Source organism: Penicillium taxi (assembly GCF_028828555.1).
Source record: "Penicillium taxi strain IBT 34144 chromosome Unknown utg000002l_segment0_segment0, whole genome shotgun sequence".
Lineage (NCBI taxonomy): Eukaryota > Fungi > Ascomycota > Eurotiomycetes > Eurotiales > Aspergillaceae > Penicillium > Penicillium taxi.
Window position 1 is genome coordinate 1,672,263 of NW_026643204.1, and position 22,064 is coordinate 1,694,326.

Here is a 22,064-nt window from a genome sequence, read left to right on the forward strand (position 1 = left end):
GCAAGGATGAGTCTGAGACAATTCAGGCAAAGACTAGATAAGACCTCGCTCACCACACGTGAGGGACAGTCCGTATTCTCCTGCCTATTAGTTAATTGTAGCTCTTTTTGGTTGACAATGGTAAATGATATTACGATAGTGCTTATTCTAGTCCAAAGCTATCTGCATGGCCCTCAAAAACAGTACCTAGGTACCTAATCTGGTGGATCAAGACCCAACATTCTTTCGAAGGCTTGGCTCCAACGGAAATGCCTGTTCATCCACCGTGATATCCTTATAAACTGTATCCCAACGGTGCTGAAGTGGCGCAGGAGTATCCCAAGCATTTTCAGGATCACGCAACCAGAGCCTGAGAAGATGTCGTCTACTAAAATTAGCAAGGGCCTTATCATTTCATTTAAGGAGGAGACAAACTCTTTACCAGGCTCATTTCTGAACCCATTTCGAGCGTGAAAGATACTTAGATTGTTGACATATTGCACATCACCTTTTTGGAAGTCCAAAGAAGCACTGTGTTGTTCTGCCAAGAAATGCAACGCATCCAGAGCTTCAGCTTGGGCTTCGGTGATAGGGGGAATATCAGGTGACCGAGGCTGAGCGAGAAATCCTGTAAAGTACCTTCGGGCATACTGAATCAACACCCGCTCAGGAGTGGTTGCTGTAGCTGGTTGATGATACAAGAGAGGCCGGAGGGTAAACGGCTTCTGAGGGGTGTTGAACCTATCTGGAATCAGCTTGGTGAAGAATAACTTGATCAGTGAGCATTGATATCATACCCATCAACAGGCCAGTCCTGCGAGAGAGTGTGAATAAGGTCGGGCCTTTCTCGTGCAAGGATGTTGTACACGCTCCAACTACTAGAAAGATAACTCTCGCCGTGTTCTGCTGCAGGGCTCAAGCAAAGGAGTGATACAATATCTCCGGCATCGGTATGGAAAACCTGTTTATCAGCCGTATTGGAAGGCGCCCCGATCTTCTCGTTTTCAACACTACTGGTGATATCTTTGATATGAGACAGTACGGGCGATGTTCCATTTTGCAATCGTGTATTCTGTTGTCGTCCTCGTATATTTCCAATATGAGAGGAGACGCCGGAGTAGATGATGACATTATCTTCAAGAGAGTAACTGTCGATACGTAGCCCTCGAAGCACAAAAAAGCCTTGGCCACTGTGGATCTCTTTTGATAATTGCCTGAGGATGGGATGCAAGGAAGGAAGCGGAAAGGTCAGCTGGTTAATAGATCCAAGCGGCTTATTGAGTGCTGTTGTGATTAGAGCATGATCTAAAAGATATATTGATATCCTCTTTCACACCTTTGAAGCTATTTAAGGCAGCGTCGATTTCATCTAATTGAACATCGCTCAACTTGTAGACCCAGTCGCTCCGTTTCTCGACTTCTTTCCCCTCCCAAACGAGTGGGGAAACCAACTTTTGCGGAAACCCAGCTGGTAAAGTGGTTTGCAGTGTTTCCGTCTCCTTGCGACGACGAGTACGTGCTTGGTACTTTTCATAGTCCGGGTGATATTGAATATCTGGTTGGCTATGCCCAGTAACAGTTTCGGTGGTAGACATGGTTGATTTCTTAAGGGTCGATTTCTTGAATGTTGAAGTGGGGAGAATGAATGTTGTACAATGACAGTTCCTTAAATAGTTGGTTAAGCGGACTAGTTGTCAGACTTGACGACTATAGCACGAAGAATCGCGTCATTCGCCGCTTGATTATTCATGATTTCGAAAATATCCTCCGTTTTGGGCAGTGATTTGCAAATTAAAAATATAAATTAAATAATCAACTGATGTTCATGAGGTGAACAGTAATGAATGCCCTTCGGCTGAAAAGTACAAATGCAAGCTACCTCACATCGACTCGTTCAATGGTGACTGTACCTGGCTTCTCAATTTCTTGTATAGCTTTCTGGGTTGCAAGGACCTCTTCACCCTGGACAACATGATTTGCACCACCAAATAGGGTGTCAATCTCTTCAAGAGGGACCTTCTTAGTCTCTGGGATCCAAAGCCAAACGAAGACAGCTAGAAGAAAATTGATTCCCGCGAAAAGGTAAAATGCATAGAATCCATCATGTTCAAGAAATATGGGGAAGAATTGTTGGAAGATAGTGTTGGCAACGTTCTGTGTCTGTGAAGCCATTCCCACGGCTTGTGCACGAACATTCATGGAGAACACCTCGGAGGTCCAGATCCAGACAGTAGCACCCCACGAAGGTTTGTCTGAGGGAGCTGTTAGTATTCATTTCAGTAGAGAAGAGGATGATACTAACAGAAGAGAATGAACAAAAACAGGAGGAACACAATCGATATGCCCACAGCCTCAGATTTGGCTCCGCTGGCGAGCGTTGGTGTCTCTGTTTCGACGGCTGCGACAATGATCATACATATGCCCATACCAATGGCCCCTACAATTAAGAGGAACTTTCTGCCAAACCGATCGATGATCCAGATGGCATTAAGAGTGAAAATGATTCCAAAAGTGGCATTGAGAGCATTGATTAGCGCAATTTGGCTAGAGCTGGTGAATACCTTTTGGTAGATCTTTGTCGAGTAACTGTTGAGTGAGCCCTGTCCAGTGATTTGCTGGCCGGCGTTAAGAACCAGTGCAAGACCCATACGCTTACGAAGAGACTTGTCTTTCCAAAGCGCGCTATAGTTACTAGAGATGGCTTCCCTCTCATATTCGATGGCTTCACGAATTGCCGTGAGTTCTTGTTCCACTTCCTCTTCGGTTTCTCGCACTTTCTGAAGAGCACTACGTGCCTTCTCGATATTATTTCCATGCTGGATGAACCTGAGAGCTATTAGCTAACCTCTGCATGAATCGACAGCTGGAAGATATCCTACCAACGAGGACTGCCAGGGATTGTGGGAAGAGCAGCGATGATTATAACAGGAACCAAGAGTTGAAATATAACAACCAGTCTCCAGTCCCATTCACCTAGTTTGGCAACATTCTTGGTGCAGGCATAGTTAACCCAGAAACAGACGAATGCTCCAACAGAGTAGAACATCTGCCAAAAGGTCATAATCTTGCCTCTGATTTCTGGAGGTGCCAATTCACCAATATAGATTGGACCAGCCGCTGTATTATCAAGTCAATGTCCGCTGAAGGCAAAGCTCCAAACTGCAAACTCCAACTTACTCAATGCAATGCCCTGGCCAATACCGATGATACATCGCCCAGCAATAAAATAGGCAATTTTGTGTCGTGGAGCGAAAGCCTGCAAAAAAGTTGCAATAATGACGAAAACGCAACCTATTCCCATTCCGACCTTGCGGCCGAGATAGTCTGCCATAGGCCCTCCGAGGAAGAAGCCTCCGAAAATGGCACCAACAGTGTAAGCCGTGTTGATGGAACCGATCATCGTGGCATTAGGTTCGTTGAACCAGGCCATCCAGTTGTCGGAACCCTGGACGGAGTTGTAAACTGATGCATCATAGCCATATAACACCATACAGGACGCGGCTACGCACGAAATAAGCCTGCAATAATTTGTTAGAAGGCTCTAATTCGAAAATTAGATCATAGATAGCCGACTCACCAGTTGTAGGCTCGCTTGCGGCCCATAGTGAAGCGGCCTGCCATTATGGTAATTGAGCAGAGTAAAAATGTTGAAATTCGGAAGCACCTGGCAATAAGGGTAGACCTGAATGAGAAGGGCTTTATAAATATGAAGGTTTCCGATATAAAACCTACCTGGAAAGATCAGATTCTTTCCGATGGTCTGAGCAGAGATTCAACGCCAATTACGATTCACCACAACCCCAACTTGAACTAAGACCTGCATTTTGATTCCCAGACTAGGGCTCCTGAATAGCGGGGAAAGAAGCAAGTGCAGGTCAAAACCTGGGGTAACTCTCACCTGGGGCGATATAAGACGTTATAGCTCGGGTTTCCACGAATAAGAAGCGACAAAAAAAGAGGCTTTGGAGAAAGTCATCTCCACCAATTGAAGATCCAAATTCTATGAATTCCTCCATATTCTCCATATTTGCAGATAAGACTGGAGCCCTAGTCTGCTTAAGCTGTCGGACTCGAGAGTATTTGATAAAGTATCCCCACCATTAATCTCAATATAGACCTCGGGATGACTAGAGCCGTCTAGGAGGAAGATGATAAGATATTAAATCAATGATAATCCATGTACGCTAGAAGTCGCTAATGAAACATGATAATCATTGATCCTCATAGATAGCGGAAAATCCTCAAATGAGTACGTCACATCACGTGCTTCCGCGCGCATACGTTGCGCGACAAAAAATTGAATATAGATTCACTGATCTTTTGATCAAAGAGCTTTTTTTGACTCCTATTCCACTCATATGATGGGACTTCAAATTAAGATTCACTTTCTCTCCAACCCCAAATCTCTTCATCTCTCTTCCCACCATGGCGCCCCGTAAGAATACAAAAAAACAAACGCGACTGGCCTTCGCCCCCGCGGCACCATCTTCAGCAACTGATACTAGCGATGCCAATACCTCCCAAGATCGGTTGCGAACTCTCTCCTATATGCATCCAACACTAGCCTCAGTGCCCGTCAAACGCTCTCGAGAAAGCAAAGTTCCGTCAAAGAAAACTGTCTGCGCAGAACCACTTAAGCAGAGCCAGACTTCTAAGGGAAAGCCCTTCCCAGCATCTGAAAGTGAAGTCGAGATCGTCTTACAAAATAAGGGTATGTTGCTGGCCTTCTTATCACAAGCATTCAACACACAGGCTAAATGCGAATAGCACAATCTCCAATGCTAAATTTAGATGAATCCTCTGATGATGATGTAGCCATCTTCAGCTCTCAGAGAAGTCGCGGGCCTAAGTTCGCTGTGCCTTCCGAGCCTAAAATTCCCAATATCCAGGATAGTTCCGATTCCAAGGGAGTAACTGTCCGCCCACAACGGCGATTGAAGCGGAAGGCAGAGAGCGGGGCCATTGAGAACGATTCCGACTCTGATTTGTTGATTTCATCGCCTGCGAAGCGTCGAATAAAGCAGAAAGAAGATACCACAGCCCTTGAGATCGAATCCGATGACGCTGATTTGATAATCTCGTCGCATTCAAAGCGCCGATTAAAGCGGAAGGCAAAGAGTCCGCCCATAGAGATCGAATCTGACTCTGATGCTTTAATTTCATCGCCTGTGAGGCACCGAAAACGGATCATCAAACCAAGCACCCCTCAAACACGTCACACTGGAACAGATCTAGACATTTTAGATATTGAGGAGGATGTAATCGACCTCCAGGATTCAGGTATTCCAGTTCCATGGAGCAGAGACGGAGAATCCAAGCTAACATACCCTGTAGTTGTCAAAAAAACACGAACCCGTGGTCACTTGGCGGGATCGGCGCGAAATATAAAACTCCAGCAACTGGAGGCACTGCGCCGCCGCCGTGCCGGATTACCATCAGAATCCGAAGATGAGCCTGAAAATGGACTGGAACAGAGCCATATTGAAGAAGATGAAGAGGCCGAGAGCGAGACTGAAATTGCCAATCACAGCAATGAAGACCTCGACCAATATGAAGATGACTTTGTTCTCGAAGACGATGCTCTGGGTGTTCCGAACGAAGAGATACCATTTGAGTTCACCAGGCACGCGTATAAAAAGCCGAAGGAATACTTTAGGGACGTAATTGGCTGGATGGTACATAACGCCCTTGATCCGGCCTTTCCACGCTCCGACGCCATGTACAAAATGGCGTTTATGAAGTTGGAGGATGAAGTCAAAGCACGTGCAGGTTCTCTACTGATTTCCTCGGTCTGGGACCCGGACTTTCGCAATGCGCTTCTAGCTCGTCCTTACGTCGAAACTACGGGTGTCTCCACTATGGAAAACATCGTCTGCGATGCTTGCAATCGATCGGGCCATCCAGCTTCTGCAGATGTTAAACTATACGGCAAACCATACCACATGCATACCCTTGAGCCCATATTGGATGATGAGGACGAGGATGACAGTGAGGACAGTGATGCCAAGAACAGAAATGACTCTAAAGTCGAGCGAGACCGAAACGGCCGTGCTCTGCCGAATGAAAATAAGAGGTTCTATCTAGGAAGGTAAGCTTTCAGCCCACAACATCCATGTATATCGAGGACAATATCTCACACTCATCAGACAATGCAACAAGAAAGCACAGCTAGCCCACACCCTCACACATTGGCGCTTCCATCTCAATGAATGGGTTGTGGACCATCTACGGAGAATGGGATGTATGACAGACGCAGAGGTCATTCGCCGAAACAATATGAGTCAGAAGAAAAAGACACGCAATGCGATTGCAGTGCTTGAAAGCATGGTTGTAAAGGGTGAAATTGACAATCTTTGGCGGGACTTCCATTCGACCCTCAAGGGAGCCCGAGAGAGAACAGTAAATGACTACCCCACACTCCGTACTTAAGAAATTGAAGGAGAATATAGAGCTGACCAATTGCTTATTTAGGCTGAATGATGACATTACCGAAGCTGAGAGTATATGTATCTCTGTATCTCTTATCATTCCCATGGATTCTTACTTTTCTTAGTGTAATGATACCCACCACCTAGGTAATTAGGATCGCTTATCTATGAAAATGGAGAAATTGACACTTCACAAGATGAACACTGGGCACAATGCGATCTCTAGAAAGGGCCGCAATCTGTCTATAAATTTTGATTACTGGCCCCCAGGGCTCATTCATACGAAATCGAATATACAACCTAAAACCTATGCCCGAGGTATTCTATCACAAATAGCACGAATTGGATAGACCCAAATCTCATAAACTAGACATACAATTCACGAAGAAAAGAGAGAAAAAAAATCGGAGATCAAAAGGTGTATAGGAGGACATTGAGGGGAAGAGAAGATGATTGTGGTTGTACAAATACATGCATGCATAAGCTGGCAGAGTTAAGCTTCCAGTGAGAATATTTCAAGAAGCAAATGGAAAGGGCGATAGGGAAATAGTCGAAAGCCAGACATGTTGAAAAAATCGACACGAAACTCATTCTTTGGAGACGCTTTTTCAAGGTCAACATTGAGTATAGGTATACTCAGTCCCCTTTTGTATCCGATCAGAGAAAACTCGTTATCTTGTCGATTCTCTACTGCTTGTAGCAATTGACAAATGGGTAGCGCGATTCCGATTCGATTTTTCCGTTTACCAGGTGGTATTAATTTACAGAGCAAGTTGAGCCTCCTTCTTCTCGGACTCGAGGCCTGGTGTGAGCATCTGGTTGAGAAAATATGGTCAGTAACCTGCGACAATTCTTATTTCGTTGGTAATAGCGGTCTTAGCCACGTTAAAATCGAGCGGTAAATTAGAGCCATGCATAGCACCACAATAATTTGAGCAACGTGACCACGCGGGACGAATAGAAATTTCAAGGATCAAGCGTCGAAAGACCTACTTCATTGGCGCCCTTGATCATGCCCTGTTCGCGCTCCATCTGGATGTACTGCTCTTCCTCGGCGTAAGCAAGGGCGAATGGGACACCGAGTAGGAAAGCACTGGTGCTAATGATCCACAAGGCCTTGCCACTGAATGAGAGGCTGGCCTTGCCGAAAGATGTGACAGAAGAGATGGTGTTGTTCACGGTGCGACGCGCGGAGGGAGGGATCATGTCTTTCAAGGCCGAGACACGCTCGAAGAAAGTCTCTTCCTCGAGTTCGATTTCTTCATCTTCCGAAATCTCTGAATCTAATATTATTGGAAACGGATGTTAGTTAATGGATTTGGAGATTGACGATGAAGATGCTGTTTGATTGGCGATTGCACTTATGTCCGGTGAAATCCGTAGCTCAGGTCGAGGCTGACGTATGTAGGATGACCATGTTTGATCGCGTATTTCGATGCAATACCATGGGCCCTTGCGCTTCGCGTGATGTGGAAGGAGTAGAAGCCATTTAACACGTACCGGTGTCGCTGTAATCTTCGTCATCGGAGACGAGCAGAGCATCGTGCTTGCTGGGGACGGGCTTATCAGTAAAGTGCTCGTCTTCAACCTCGGTAAGCTTGACCATTTTGACGGTATTTGATGGATTGGTGATTGGAGATTAAGGATAGAGATGATTGATGAATGGACGGGAAGCGCCAGTTCAGACACTCCGACTTTTTTGCCGGGCAAAAGCGGCGAGGAGCTTGGACCCGCAAGCCACGACGTAATCAACATTTCTAACATTATAACTAGATGCCTTTTCGGTTTTATAAAAGAGAAATAAATTTGAAATTGTTGTACAGAAATTTTACAATTGCATAGGCGGTCTTCATTAGTACAGATGTTTTCCAAGATTGTTCCTGTTGTCTTTTAACCAGCCTATTATGCCTTCCTCGAAAACACGATGTCTAGTACACGCCGCTATATGGAGTTGAGTATATAAGAATTTTATAGACTTTTTTCATCGACGGCCAAGCTTCCATCGAGCGATACGCTCTTGGATTTCTTCCCAGGGGAATTTTCGGAGCTTGTAGCCCTCCAGCTCACCCTCCTGCAATACAACTGTGGGCATGCCAGTGCCCTGGCCCTTGTTGTGGATCTGGCCACCAAAGACCTGAGAAGCCACACGACGAAGATCGTGGACCGTCAATGCCTCAATCTGGTCACACATCTCCTTGACTCCGACCTTTCGACCGTGCACTTGAACCTGGCGACCGAGATCCTCGAGTTCGACCATGCGAGATTCGAGGTTCATGAGCAGTGAAGAACGAAGCTGGTTCTTTGCCCGGTTAACTTCCTGCGTTTGCAAGGCAGCGTATCCGGTATCCAAAGTCAAGGACTGCAGCTCGCGGCACATGACCTCGAGCATCTCAGTTGTTCGGGTTGGGCTGCATGACGCGGAGATCCCAAAGACACCGCTATCAGTGTAGCTGTGGTTGAAGGCCACACAGCTCTCAACCCAGCCATGCTGGTTCAGGACATTGGTGTAAAGTCGTGAGTACATGCCCTTGCCAGGACCACCAGCTGAGAAGGAGCCTCCACCACCAAGGAGAGTCTGGAGAGTCGCCAGAGCGTAAATGTCAGGTGAGGAAATGGGAAGTGCCTCGAAAGCAAGGTGAATGTAGCTCAGTCGAGGTAGCATTGGGTTAGCCGGTGGTGGAATTGGAGGGAGAGCAAAGAATCCACCAGTGTAGTGAGCGGGCCTGTGGATGTCGAGCGTGGAGTTCTCAAGCAAAGACGTATCGATCGGCGAGACTGTGTTACTTTGTGAAGGGGAGAGTTTATTGAAAAACGGAAGCTTCGACAGGATTGACGAATTGCTTTTTTGCGAAGTGTTAATGCTGCTCACGGTCGACGTGGGTGTGAACTGAGGGACGGTGGAGGCAGACAGAGTAGTATCAATGCCGGTGCCTGATAGAACGGGACCTTTGCTAATTTCACTGCGCTTCATGTCGCCAAAATATTGCTCAGTGAGCTTGACAGCCTCTGCATGAGACACACCGGCAAATGCAACCACCATCCGGTCTGGGTTGAAGAATGCCTCTCGGTAGCGCTCTACCACCGCCTTGTTAATCTCACCTAGTCTTTCATGGGGACATAGTAATGGGTTTCCAAGTGTGTTATTTCGGTAGGCAGTCATATGGACCAGCTCCGGCAAGATCAATTCCGGCTTCGACCAGATCTCGCCAATCTCGTATTCTGCTGTGGCTAGCTGGTCCAATACTTCTTCCTCGGTGATGAGAGGATCCCGGATGGTCTCTGCCAATAGGCCGAGGGTTGTGGGTACAGCTGAGTTGAAACTGGCAGACTGGTACATCAGCGACTCTCGCGACGAGGCACACTGAATATTACCGCCAAGCGACTCCAACACCTCTAGCATCTCATCCGCTGAGCGCGTCTTGGTCGATTTGAAGGCCAAGCGATCCATGATGTGACTAACACCACGCAGACTTGCATCTTCATAACGCGAACCGGCATCAACGTAAACTCCGACGCCCGCAAAGGGTCCCGGTAATGATTCCGAGGCGACACGAACTCCGTTCGGAAGTGTGGTAATCTGATCGAATTCCCCGAGATCCTATTTTACACACAAAACAGATGATTAGAGGTGATTATGACAAACGTAAGCTTGAAGATGGAATAATACCTTGGAATCATTGAGGGTAGCAAAGCTTCTTGACGCTGAGCGAGGAGCTCGTGTGAGAGGCTTTGCGGATTCGATAGCCCTCAATGCAGAGCGACGCATGTTTCCTGCAGAGTGCATACGAGAGGCCATTCAAGTGATAACAGAAGTGTGTTCTGTTCGTTTCGTTATGAATTCGGGGCAGTCGGAATCTTGCGTTTCAGAGAAGACTCAATGCGGACTGTGATGTGATTACCTAATCTGCTATACCTCCAGCTCGGACATAGGACGAATCAATGTCGTTAAGAAATTATAGGACGCAATATTGAAGATGAAACTTTGGAACTTTCTTGCTTGCAAGTTTCAAGTTTTTTTCTGTATAGTCCAAGAAGCAGATCAGAAGTAGACGGTTTGGGCAGATGAAAGAAAAAAAGAAGTATTGTTTGCCTAGGTTTTTAGGCTCTACATCCGTCCTTCTATCAAAATTTGGTTTATTAACACCTATCTAGTATACCATGTTTGAATTGTTCTATATTTTAACCTAAATGAGCACCATTATAGGTATGCATATAGCGATGAAATATTGTAGTCAAGGGGAGACCACATTTCAGTTGACAGTCCGTATTACCCACTAGGGATGTTCGGAGGCCCAGACACGATACCAATCAAGACAAGATGCATTCGCAACGCTTGCACCGATTTTGATGTTAAGTCCACACAATATCTGTTTGACTGCATTCTCGACCTTTTTGCCGTTCGAAGTCACTGGAATCTCAGGACAGGTATCGATAACGCCAGGGACATGCCGAGCACTCAGCTCCTTTCGAATAACCGCCTGGATACGGGCCGCAAGGTCAGGTACGGTAGAAGGACTTCCCGGTGCAAGCTTTACAAAGAGAATAACCGTCTCATCGTCATCAATACCTTCTCGTCGACGACCAATGCAAAGAGAATCCTCAATCTCATCTGCAAAGTGCTTCAGTAAGACATTATAGATTTCCGCACTTCCGAATCGGATACCGGATGGTTTGAGAACACCATCACTGCGGCCCAACATGACCACACCTCCGGTGTTAGGGTTCAAGCGCACGAAGTCGCCATGGTGCCATATGGAAGGGCCGAATACATCAAAGTAGCTCTTTCGGTACTTTTCCAGGCCTGTTGGACCAGGTGGCCAAAACATAACTGGCTGTGCTGGGAATGGGACTTTACAAACGAGGTCTCCAGGCTCGCCCGAGGCACTAATATCATTCCCAGCATAGTCGAAAACAGAGACCGCCATACCTAAAGAGCGGCACTGAATCTCTCCTCTGTGGACTGGAAGAATGGGACAACCAGAGCAGAACAACGATAAAATGTCAGTGCCACCTGTGATAGAGCCCAGCATTATATCTTCATGGATAGAAGAGTAAATGTAGTCGAAGGTAGATGGAGCCAATGGGGATCCAGTGCTAAAAATCGCCCTCAGACTCTTCAGAGTTACTGGCCTGTGTGGATGATCGCGGGGATTTAACGCGGCTTGCTCCAAAATGGATAGATATTTCGCCGATGTACCAAAGTGGGTGATCTGAAGTTCCTCAATAAGACGAGGCATGGCCATCTCTCCTTTGCCTCCTTCAACATCAAATGGCCGGAAAGGTGACCCATCATACAGCACAATGGTAGCACCGCTCGCCAATCCAGAAACTAGCCAGTGCCACATCATCCATGTGGTCGTTGTGAAGTAGAAAAGCCGGTCTCCAGGTCGAATATCGCAGTGTAGGACATGCTCCTTCTTGTGCTGCAGTAAGGTGCCCAGAGAACCATGAACAATAGGTTTCGGTGCGCCTGTGGTGCCTGATGAGTAAAGAATGTAGACTGGATGATCAGGTGGCAAGCTTGCAAATTCCAGTGAATTTGCCTCTTCACGAACGTCAGAGAGGAATGTATCATAAGTAACGGCCTTTCCATTTACTGGGCGAAGCTTTTCAAGGCTATAATTGAGAGATTTTGCGGTCTCGAAGACGACAAGAATTTCCAGATCAGGCAGGTCTGAAACAATCTCTTGTACCTTAGCATGTGATCCGTGGACTTTGCCATTGTAAAGCGAGGCATTATCTGCAAAAAGAATCTTCGGGCCAATCTGCTTAAGTCGTTCAAGAACTGCATGAACACCAGTATCTGGAGAAACTCCAGTCCAGAAAGCGCCGATAGAGGTCGCCGCCAGCATTGCTACGACGGCATTGGCGTGGTTACCAACAAATCCAGCCACACGGTCACCAGTTTGGAGACCAGACTCTTTCATAGTATTAGCGCATTTTCTAACACGCTCCCTCAGCTCCTTCCACGAGATATACTCGCGATCAGCTTCTGTGGCATTTATCACTGCGACAGTATTCTCGTCGGGCTGACTGGCAGGGTAAAGGAGATTCTCGGCGAAATTCAGAGTACTTCCCCTGAAGAAATCAGGCCTTGGAAAAAGCAAGTCTTCGGACTCAAGAACCTTCATCCACCTGATATTAGCGAGAGGACCTTGACATCCATGAGATGTGATACTCACTTGTTGGTATGGTTGGTGAGCTTTGATACTTGTATAGTGCCAGATCTCCTCCCAGAATTGAGTTGGCTGCGAAACACTCCATTGCCACAACTCATGGTAGTCATTCAGAGACAGGCTGTAGTTCTTGTTCAACTTGTTCATGAAATCATAGATCTGAGTGGTCTCGGGAGACGAAGGGCGCCAAAGCTCCTTCGCCTCTGGAATAGTGACAGTCTCTATATGCGACATGGCTTGACAGTTGAGTTGGTATTACACAGAGCCGACAGCACTCAGTATCGACCATAAAACTTTAAGTCACAGCTCAGTGGCGACTTTGGATCCCAACACGAGATAGCGGGGTTACGCTGGTAATTGGCGAGTGTATGCGGTTCAACAGCACTATATAGGTAGATATATAAATAATTTATGCCCGCAATAAAGTTTTCAAGATCCAGTATGAATGCAACCCGCTCTTTAAGGTCCCCCACCTTTAAGCAATGGGCATTGATAGATGCGGAATGTGGGAACTTTGAAAGGTGACATTTTTTGCCTGAGGCAGAACTAGATGTTCCGTTTTCATCGAGCTTTAATGTCAGGGCACCTCACGTAGCACTAAGTAATAGGTTATAGATTGAGTGAGAGAGAATTGAATCAATCGGTCATTAAAGTATGACGATGTTTAGTTAATTAAGTTACATCAATGAGAAATTGATCTTTTTCAGAATAGGCACTGATCGCCTAATCACTCCAGTCAATTGTCCAATTAGGACATACCAGAGATATTATGAGAAGTTGATACGGCCGAGTTAATTATTGTTTGATCAGTGTCCAGCCCTAAACGTATATCCGACTTCGGGAGGTTTGATACTAGCGGCGCCACTATCGTCACCGAATGAAATTACTTCGTACTATGAGAGCCCCTTTCCATGTTTCTTCAAAGACTTTAAAATTTAATTATTGATGCCCAACTAGCTGTACCTCGGTAATCTGCATTATTGAACGCCCTCAATAGTTTGAATTTTCTTCAATATGTATGCTCTAGGGCTGGGATATCCATGGTTCCAGCTGTCAGGGGCTATAACTTCCAGGAACTAATTACCACTAATACTCCCTTGAGGATTACTTGAATAGAAGTGCCATTGGTGTATATGGATTACCTTTGAGGCTGTAATATCCACAGTGGCCAGTTACTCGCTGTATTTGGTACCGTGGGCCTCTTTCCAACGGCACAAATAAAAATGAGTTGAAAAAGGCCTCATCAATACCAGAACTGTAAATTACACAAATTACACATGTTTACATAAAACGAGCATTAAAAGTCAATATTATCGGACAAATATTGTATCAGCCACGTTTTATTTAATACCAGGAGCGTTGATGATTATGCATCTCCAGGTACCGTGACTCGCTACTCCATCTTGTTACTCCTTTCTCCTTCTTTCAATCTCCAGGAAGTCAGTACAAGAGAGTTTCCTTTTCTTTGGATCTTGGATCCCTTTTGTGTACTATTCTTCTTCTTGTTCCTGTCCCCCTCCCATTCCACGTGTGTCAAGCCACACTTCTAAGGTTGTGCAAGCTCTGTCGGAGTCTTCGGATCCAGATTAATACGAAGATCGGAGTAGTTACCATCACAATTGTATGTTCTAATGTGGAAATTTCATTCGGTCTGAATCCTTTTTGTCATTATTACATTCTCATCCTTCTCATCTGAATCAACAAACTAACCACACCGAGTGCCTCAGACTCAGATTAGATGACTTGTTAATACTTGTCATAACACAATCTATCTTGAACAATACTCGTCTATCACGCTTGTCTCGATCACAAGAGATTGCGCGTGATTTGATTAACGCGCCTCCTGAAATTTTCCCGACAGTAAAACTGTCAACCCGCTTCGTCGCTTCCCTCTGCGATGCCTCGCCGGTTCAGCAACGCCCCTAACGACACTTCTTCCAATTCCCCGTCCTTTTCGCCTGATTCTGGAAAGGGCGGATTCGCTATCAAGGCACCTTCCGTCAAGTCCCGTCGCCTTTCCCAATTCTTTTCGTCGTCTCCTAAATCCAAGACCGACTCTCAACCCACACAGGTGGCCCACGAGTCGGCCACTGGAAATCCTAAAGCAACTCTGCCGATTAATTCGGCATCACTGTCCTTACCAAGTATCTCTCTGTCCACTGCCACGGTCGATAACCTCAACATGGAATCTTCACCGACCACGCTCTTTCAGCCTCCAACCCCTGAGGAGGCCCGCCGGCTGGCCAAGCAACATGCGCAATTCGGCCCCATTGGTCACCCGAGTCACCGATACTCCAGTCGAGACCCTGGTGGTGTCTTCCCGGAGCCGGTGATGGACGAACCGCCTTATTACTACTTGCTTACGACCTACATCAGCTACCTAATTCTAATTGCTTTCGGACACGTCCGTGATTTCTTCGGAAAACGCTTCCGTGAGGAGCATTATAGACACTTGAAGCCCCGCAACGGCTACGGTGCTCTCAACAGTGACTTCGACAATTTCTACATCCGTCGTCTCAAGCTTCGCATCAACGACTGTTTCGAGCGTCCCGTTACTGGCGTTCCCGGACGCACCATCACCTTGATCGACCGAGCTACCGATGATCACAATAACCACTTTCACCTGACTGGTACCACCACGGATACATTGAACCTGAGCTCTTACAACTACCTGGGTTTCGCTCAGTCGGAAGGCCCCTGTGCCGATATTTCGGAAGATACAGTTCGAAAGTACGGAATCAGCACTCCCAGCACTCGTGCTGAAACCGGTACGCAGGATCTGCACGTAGAAGTTGAGGATCTAGTTGCCAAGTTTGTGGGCAAGGAAGACTCCATGGTATTCTCCATGGGATTTGGTACCAATGCCACTGTTTTCCCCGCCCTCGTTGGGAAAGGCTGCCTGCTCATCTCCGATGAGCTGAATCACGCGTCTATTCGTTTTGGTGCTCGTCTTTCTGGCGCATCAATTGCCATGTTTAAGCACAACGACATGAAGGATCTTGAACTGAAACTCCGCGAAGCCATCTCCCAAGGTCAACCTCGCACTCACCGCCCCTGGAAGAAGATTCTGGTCGTCGTTGAAGGTCTCTACTCCATGGAAGGATCCATGTGCAACCTGCCGGGTATCATCTCTTTGAAGCAACGCTACAAGTTCAACTTGTTCATTGATGAGGCTCACTCTATTGGAGCCATTGGTCCCATGGGTCGTGGTGTGTGTGATTACTTCGGCATTGACACTTCGGAGGTCGACATCTTGATGGGCACCTTCACCAAGTCATTTGGCGCCAATGGTGGATATGTCGCGGCTGACAAGGTCATGATTGACAAGCTTCGCGCTACCAACTCCGGAATTTTCTACGGTGAATCTTGCTCGCCCGCTGTTCTCTCCCAAATTTCTTCAGCTCTTCGCATCATCAAGGGTGATCTTTCTCCTGGCCAAGGTGAAGAGCGACTGCAGCGATTGGCCTTCAACTCCCGATACCTTCGTCTCGGCTTGAAGCGTCTTGGTTTTATAGTATACGGCCACGACGATTCGCCTATTATCCCTGTACTTCTCTTCAACCCTGCCAAAATGCCTGCATTCTCCCATGAGATGCTTAAGCGAAAGATCTCTGTCGTGGTTGTTGGTTACCCCGCTACTCCCCTTGTCTCTTCTCGTGCTCGATTCTGTGTGTCGGCGTCTCACACCAAAGATGACCTCGACCGGGTCCTCACCGCTTGCGACGAGATCGGCAACGTCTTGCAACTCAAGTTCTCCACTGGAATTGCTGGTGGTGCCTTGCCTTCGGCTGAAGAAGCCATGGCCCCCCCCTCCTGAAATGGAGAAGGATTGGCAACGTAACCGCTCTGCCAAACTCTCTCCTCCTCGATGGAGAGTGGAGGATGTGATCCGGCGTGGAGTCCAGGACGTCAAAAATCCTCTGTACTAATTTAACCTTGTCCCCCCGTTTGATGCCGCCTCGGAAAGTCATGCATTTACACCTGAGCCTTTTTCGGTCAGAGTTTCCCATACCCGAGCCTGGTTGTTGCTGGTCACACTGTCTCGCGGTCTATTAATTCCACAAGAACCCTTTCCTGTTCGCACTTTTGCTCAGTTTCTTTAATAATGCCTACATATTGTTATTGTTAAATGCACAGGTTGCTTAAATTCTTTTTCTTCTGTTTAGATAGGAAATATGTCTGTGGATTAGCTGTGGATGTATAATTAACGCAGCTATAATAGTCCTGAACCTGCTAAGTTTCCATACCTACTTATAGCCTGCTCCATTTCGATCCTTTTCAGTTCCTACGACGTAGGTATTCATGGATCCTCCAAGACTACTTTGTCCATACGAGATCGAATTAGGCATTCATGTTGATGCCTTGGACTAGTATTTATGACTAACCAGGTCTGGTAACCAATAGCGATTTACCCCTGAAATGATGTGGGGCGCCAAGCCTTAGTATCTCTATAACCGAGTCCACCGCATGGGCATTTTCCAATATGTTCTGAATTCTCACTGCACGCAAAGATGACTGCTGCCGATTGTGATAGCTATGATTGTGCTCCAAATCAATCGGGATTACTTGGATTTACACTTCCTTTGACCTTCCTTCATGTGAGAACTCCCACACCGTTTCCCCATATTTGTGTACGCGCTGACAGGTTGTTTGCTTACTTAGGAAGGGCATCGCTTCCCAAATGCTCTTGAGGGCGAGGAAGAATATGTGTAGGTCATTTGAGTGAATGGAAATCCCTGGGAGTCACTAATCCGATTCAGTCGTGAACCTTTGACCTATCGAGAGATCCTGATGATGCGTGTCATGAACACCATCACAGACAAGCCCGATTGGGAAATAAAGGTACTATGAATGTTTTGGATCTCAAGAAATTTGTTTACTAAATCTCTATCAAGGTTTTCAATCCGATCATCTTCTCCAAATGGAAAGATGAGATTTCACAAAGCAGCCAGGATGTTTCGCCTAAGATGATGGACTTCATCATCACTGAATTGCAGTGGAAGGCCAAATCTTTCGAGGACAAAAACTCTGTTACTGTGTTTGGTGGTGTTATAAAGTCTGATAGAGCTATTCCGGAAGAACTGAAGCAAGCTCTGAAGGATGGAGTGGCGCCCTTGGAAAGTGTCCCAGAAGCCCAAAAGGACTACCACCCCGGATCAGACGACAAGGTAATTGATCTGGTCCACCCTTCCCTTTTCCCCATCGTCTATGGGAAAACTCGCATTTTGCGAGACAAGACCCTCGGTCTTGATGATTGCATCGGTAGTATCGGCCAAGGAGAAATCCTTCCAGTTCCAGAAAAACCCGCCCGAAATAAAAAGGAAATCAACGCACTGCAGCCATACAGCACAAATTTCCAATGGCTTCCTTGCAATGTGGCTCTAAAATCTGGAAGCGATTCTACGCCCGAATGCCAGATTTCTTCTTATATCAACAACTTGCATCCGATCCAGCATCGTGTACTCTATGGTGTGATTGAGAAAATCATTTCTCACACGATTCCGCTTTGGAATCAGACTTTGGACGTTGACCTCTACTACAGGAGAATAACCTGGGACCAAGTTGAATACGAAGAAGGTGATGAGAAACCGGAGCAGGGTGATGATGAAGATGACGAGGTTTATTGGACAAGATATGACGATTGGTCAACTGCTCGTAAGAATGTCCAACCTGAGCCTGGAGAGTTCAAGCCTCCGCAAAACTCAGCTGCCAAATTGCAGGATATCTTTGCCAAATCTGGACTGCAGGTTATCGTTAAGCTAGCTAATATCGAGCTCACGCCTGACAAACCTGACTATGAGGGAGGAACTTGGCACATTGAGGGACAGTTGGTAAGTTTTCTTCTCTCTCTCTCTTAGACCGCTTTTTATCCGCTTCAAAACTAACGAAGGTTAGAATGAACATATTGCCGCCACCGCAATCTACTACTATGACAGCGAAAACATCACAGAAAGCAAACTCTCCTTCCGTCATCGTCCAAACGTAGAAGATTGGAATGAATACGGCTATGAGCAGAGCTGTCATGGATTTATGCAACAGATATTTGGGTTTCCCGAGAGCACTGACAGCAACGGTAGCACAGACATCACCCAAGACCTAGGAAGCGTTGTCTGCAGCGAAGGCCGACTTCTCACATTCCCCAATGTGCTTCAGCACTGTGTCTCGTCATTCTCGCTGGCAGATCGCTCAAAGCCCGGTCACCGCAAGATTCTCGCACTGTTCCTCGTTGATCCCCACGTAACTGTCATCTCGACCGCGAATGTTCCTCCACAACAACAGGAATGGGGTCTAGAAAAGGAGGAGCTTGTTCGTGATATGTTAGCTGGTAAACTTCCTGCCGAACTGCAAATTATGGTTAGTGATGAAGGTATTCTGCATCCGCTTATGTCTTTGGATGAAGCGAAGGTTTTCCGTGGCAAGCTTATGAAAGAGCGCAGCATGAAGTCTAGTCGGCAGAACGCTTGTTTTGAGACTGGTGACTTCAATCTCTGCGAGCACTAGGCTTGCAATTTTGGAAGAGGGGTTTTTAGCCTCAAGGCTCTTATTAGAACATGTAGTTAATGCTTGTATGATTAGATCTTGTTTTCTGTTTCCGTTTCTCGGATATCGTCTTCCTTTTACCATATTATCTTAACTCTTTATCTTACCACTCCCTATATCATCTATTAACAGCATCCCATTTGCGGTAGTCTTCTTCTCCTTCTCCCTCCACACCCGAACTTGCTGCCTACCTCCGCCTTGCCTTGGCCTTTACTTTCACATAAATGTGTCTACCGTTTTCGCTGACCTCCCCATATCTCAAAGCCTTATATCAAATCCCAGGCTCCTCTTCAGGATACTTTCTTTACAGTGATCAAGTTGCTGGTGACCCTCATTTTAAAGTTCGCGACATGCATAAGGCTCCTTTAATCGCAAATGTGCGTCCTAGGAGGTACTCTTGATCCTGAAATACCACCGGTATCTAGAATGGAAACCACTATTTCATCCAGAGCGAACCAATCACGACTGGTCGTCTTTTGAATCGTGATCTCCTACCTATTCTCAGCCTCGAGGCTTATGAAACAAAACAACCGAGAAAAAGAACTGACTGGGATATCCTCCGAAACGTCACTGATACACTTGAGGCCCCTGTGAGCATTAGGCTTGTAATATTGGAAGAGGTTTGTTAGCCTTCTATCACCGTTATCTTATTGAAACATGATGTTAATACTTTTGTGATTAAATTTCGATTTAACAGTGCCTAGGTGACCTTCTGCGTAAAGGAAACGAAAGCTGATGAATATAGCAATGATATTGAGTGTTGATTCGCGTGTCACAAGGAAAGAATAGCAAAACTATCCAAATCATGTCAACAGTAATCTTGGAATCCTGCTGAATAGAAGGTTTGATAGATCTGGCAAAAAGTTCTAAGCATATATTGGCCACGATCTCATCGATGAGCTTGACTTAGTAAGGTCATCCACGCCTAGTGTTTTCTTATATACTCTTGCATCTTCTCCGGATTAAATTTTCGGGTATGTCTTCTGAAGACATGATGATTGTGTTTTGTTGAGCTAGATGTAGAAGGATTAAGAAAATTCAGAGCAGTAAGAACTTTTGCCCACATACATTACAGATATTTAATTTAGGAGAGGAATTGAAAGAGATCAAAATATGTAATCAATTCGGTAGTCAAGAGCTTTAGGATAATTCATCATAAACTAGTGTCATGACTATGAGCATGCCCTAATTAAGATTCAAACGTAGTTTCATAATGTATTCCATTCCAAGGTTCTGCAACTAAGCATAAGTTTATAATGAGAATTCGTAAAAGGATATGCCGAGAGGTAAACCGAAAGCAAAACCCAACGCCCCTAAAGCATAAACACAATGGCTGAAATGCGCCAGATGAAGAACTGTTGTAACAGTTAAGTACAATGCAATAAAAATCGAAAAAAGTAGGCCAGTAGACCAGATTGTGAAAGTCGTAGAGTATCAAACACGCTTCAAGATACGACTCGGATAGGAACGCTCAAAATTTGTATGTGAAATCATTAATTAGACGGTACCATATCGGCCCTGCTCTGCGCCAAGAAGAGCCTGGCTCTCTGGAGTAACGCGCTCATAAGGTGTAGTAGATGGAATCCAGCCACGCATCCAGCCGTGTACACGTTTCCAGTGGGTATGGCCGTGTTTGGAATCACTGTCGTCGCCTTCGATACTGACATCTTCTTCATCCGGGGAGCCATACATGAGGAACTGGACTCCCATAAATCCGTCTAAGCCAAGGACACCAAATGCGCCCAGGAAGAAAGGGACGGAACGGCCGATCCACTCCCAGCGATCATTACCATGGCTGTCGGCCCATCCGCCGCCGCCATATGGTGACATGTCAGACCAGGCATTCGGGTTTGTGACCAACGAGGCGGAGTAAAATAGGTTACCGCAAAAGGCGGCCATGAACAGAAGCGGGGAGAGACCTTCTGTGCTCTTGCGCTGGTAGTTCTTGTAGAGCTGAGGTGGCCGCGAGCCCAGATAGAGGAGAGTGGACATCCAGGAAAAGATGCGGCCCACAATCTCAAGAATAACCTCGCGAGACACGTGGCTGATGGGCGGGTGAGATGGGGGAGCTTCTGTGGGTGCAGCATTTGCCAAGACAGCACATAACAATGAGGCCATGAGCATGGTTCGTGGAAGGGCAAGTGGCGGACTACTGGCACTAGTGCCAATGCGCACCATGCGCCGTGAAGAAGTCACCTTCTCGTTAGAATATGAGGCTAAATGCCCAGGAGAGTGGGACGTTGATTGGCTTTGGTCACCAATGTCCTTGGCATCAGTATTCTTTGTCATATCCACCGGTGCCGGTCGCTGGTAGGTCGAATTGTCGTCTGATAACGGCACGCCCTGCAGAACACCACACCGGGCGTCCGGGTCAGACAAGTGAGATAGGTTGTTATACCCCTCGTACCGGCGGGCTTTGTAGTGTGTGTACCAGAAATACTGGATCACGAGAGTTAGATCAACAAAGACATAGTAGCAGGCGACCACGACTTGCCACCCCGCCTGTCGGGTGAAATGTGCTCCGAGAAGATTGCTGACATCCCCTAAACACCAAATGACCAGGAAAAACAGAGATAGCCCTGATGTTGATTGCACTTGGTAGTTCTTATAGATCTGGGGCATCTGGGCAAAGAGCCATGAGACAATACTGAGTGTTCCAAGTGTAGTGGAGACTAGGGCGAGAGGAGTGGGGAGGCAAATGTGGAGGTGGGAGGAGATAGCGGTCAGAAAAGGAGAGGTCGGTTCACAGTGGTCTGGTAATGATGCGAACATGAATTGTAAGAGCGGAGGAGCCATGATGAATTCACAGAATAGAGTATATCAGCAGTGTATGTGTTTGTATCGAAGTGCACGAGCAATAAAAGTTCGTAGTTCCGATTGAAGGGACAAGGTTATGTGGGGTACCGGGGTATCGGAGTATCGGAGTAAAAAGAAGAATAAG

The 22,064-nt window shown here is 46.5% G+C and overlaps 8 protein-coding genes across 8 annotated transcripts; 3 read left to right on the forward strand and 5 right to left on the reverse strand.

The window, feature by feature from the left end:
• Positions 1-207: 207 nt before the first annotated feature.
• Positions 208-3,600, reverse strand: N7495_002557 (putative MFS sugar transporter; the record flags this gene model as incomplete). Its single annotated transcript, XM_057205226.1, has 9 exons — positions 208-364; positions 415-720; positions 777-1,263; positions 1,316-1,644; positions 1,859-2,231; positions 2,282-2,805; positions 2,859-3,096; positions 3,157-3,497; positions 3,557-3,600. The coding sequence occupies 9 exons, from the start codon at positions 3,598-3,600 to the stop codon at positions 208-210; spliced, it is 2,799 nt and encodes a 932-aa protein (XP_057065833.1).
• An 804-nt stretch (positions 3,601-4,404) lies between these two features.
• N7495_002558 (uncharacterized protein) lies at positions 4,405-6,408 on the forward strand (the record flags this gene model as incomplete). Its single annotated transcript, XM_057205227.1, has 4 exons — positions 4,405-4,690; positions 4,747-5,259; positions 5,314-6,067; positions 6,126-6,408. 4 exons carry the CDS (start codon positions 4,405-4,407, stop codon positions 6,406-6,408), a joined length of 1,836 nt encoding a protein of 611 aa, XP_057065834.1.
• A 760-nt stretch (positions 6,409-7,168) lies between these two features.
• On the reverse strand, positions 7,169-8,013 carry N7495_002559 (mitochondrial import receptor subunit TOM22; the record flags this gene model as incomplete). The annotated part of the gene is made up of 3 exons (XM_057205228.1): positions 7,169-7,222; positions 7,401-7,690; positions 7,908-8,013. 3 exons carry the CDS (start codon positions 8,011-8,013, stop codon positions 7,169-7,171), a joined length of 450 nt encoding a protein of 149 aa, XP_057065835.1.
• Positions 8,014-8,388: 375 nt separating this feature from the next.
• N7495_002560 (mitochondrial-processing protease subunit alpha) lies at positions 8,389-10,203 on the reverse strand (the record flags this gene model as incomplete). The annotated part of the gene is made up of 2 exons (XM_057205229.1): positions 8,389-10,005; positions 10,075-10,203. 2 exons carry the CDS (start codon positions 10,201-10,203, stop codon positions 8,389-8,391), a joined length of 1,746 nt encoding a protein of 581 aa, XP_057065836.1.
• A 478-nt stretch (positions 10,204-10,681) lies between these two features.
• N7495_002561 (acetoacetate--CoA ligase family protein) lies at positions 10,682-12,817 on the reverse strand (the record flags this gene model as incomplete). The annotated part of the gene is made up of 1 exon (XM_057205230.1): positions 10,682-12,817. The coding sequence occupies one exon, from the start codon at positions 12,815-12,817 to the stop codon at positions 10,682-10,684; it is 2,136 nt and encodes a 711-aa protein (XP_057065837.1).
• A 1,663-nt stretch (positions 12,818-14,480) lies between these two features.
• Positions 14,481-16,400, forward strand: lcb2 (putative serine palmitoyltransferase 2; the record flags this gene model as incomplete). The annotated part of the gene is made up of 1 exon (XM_057205231.1): positions 14,481-16,400. The coding sequence occupies one exon, from the start codon at positions 14,481-14,483 to the stop codon at positions 16,398-16,400; it is 1,920 nt and encodes a 639-aa protein (XP_057065838.1).
• Positions 16,401-17,094: 694 nt separating this feature from the next.
• N7495_002563 (DUF4246 domain-containing protein) lies at positions 17,095-19,084 on the forward strand (the record flags this gene model as incomplete). Its single annotated transcript, XM_057205232.1, has 5 exons — positions 17,095-17,181; positions 17,246-17,292; positions 17,344-17,425; positions 17,479-18,414; positions 18,479-19,084. The coding sequence occupies 5 exons, from the start codon at positions 17,095-17,097 to the stop codon at positions 19,082-19,084; spliced, it is 1,758 nt and encodes a 585-aa protein (XP_057065839.1).
• A 1,536-nt stretch (positions 19,085-20,620) lies between these two features.
• Positions 20,621-21,919, reverse strand: N7495_002564 (PQ-loop repeat-containing protein; the record flags this gene model as incomplete). Its single annotated transcript, XM_057205233.1, has 1 exon — positions 20,621-21,919. One exon carries the CDS (start codon positions 21,917-21,919, stop codon positions 20,621-20,623), a length of 1,299 nt encoding a protein of 432 aa, XP_057065840.1.
• Between the last annotated feature and the right edge of the window lie 145 nt (positions 21,920-22,064).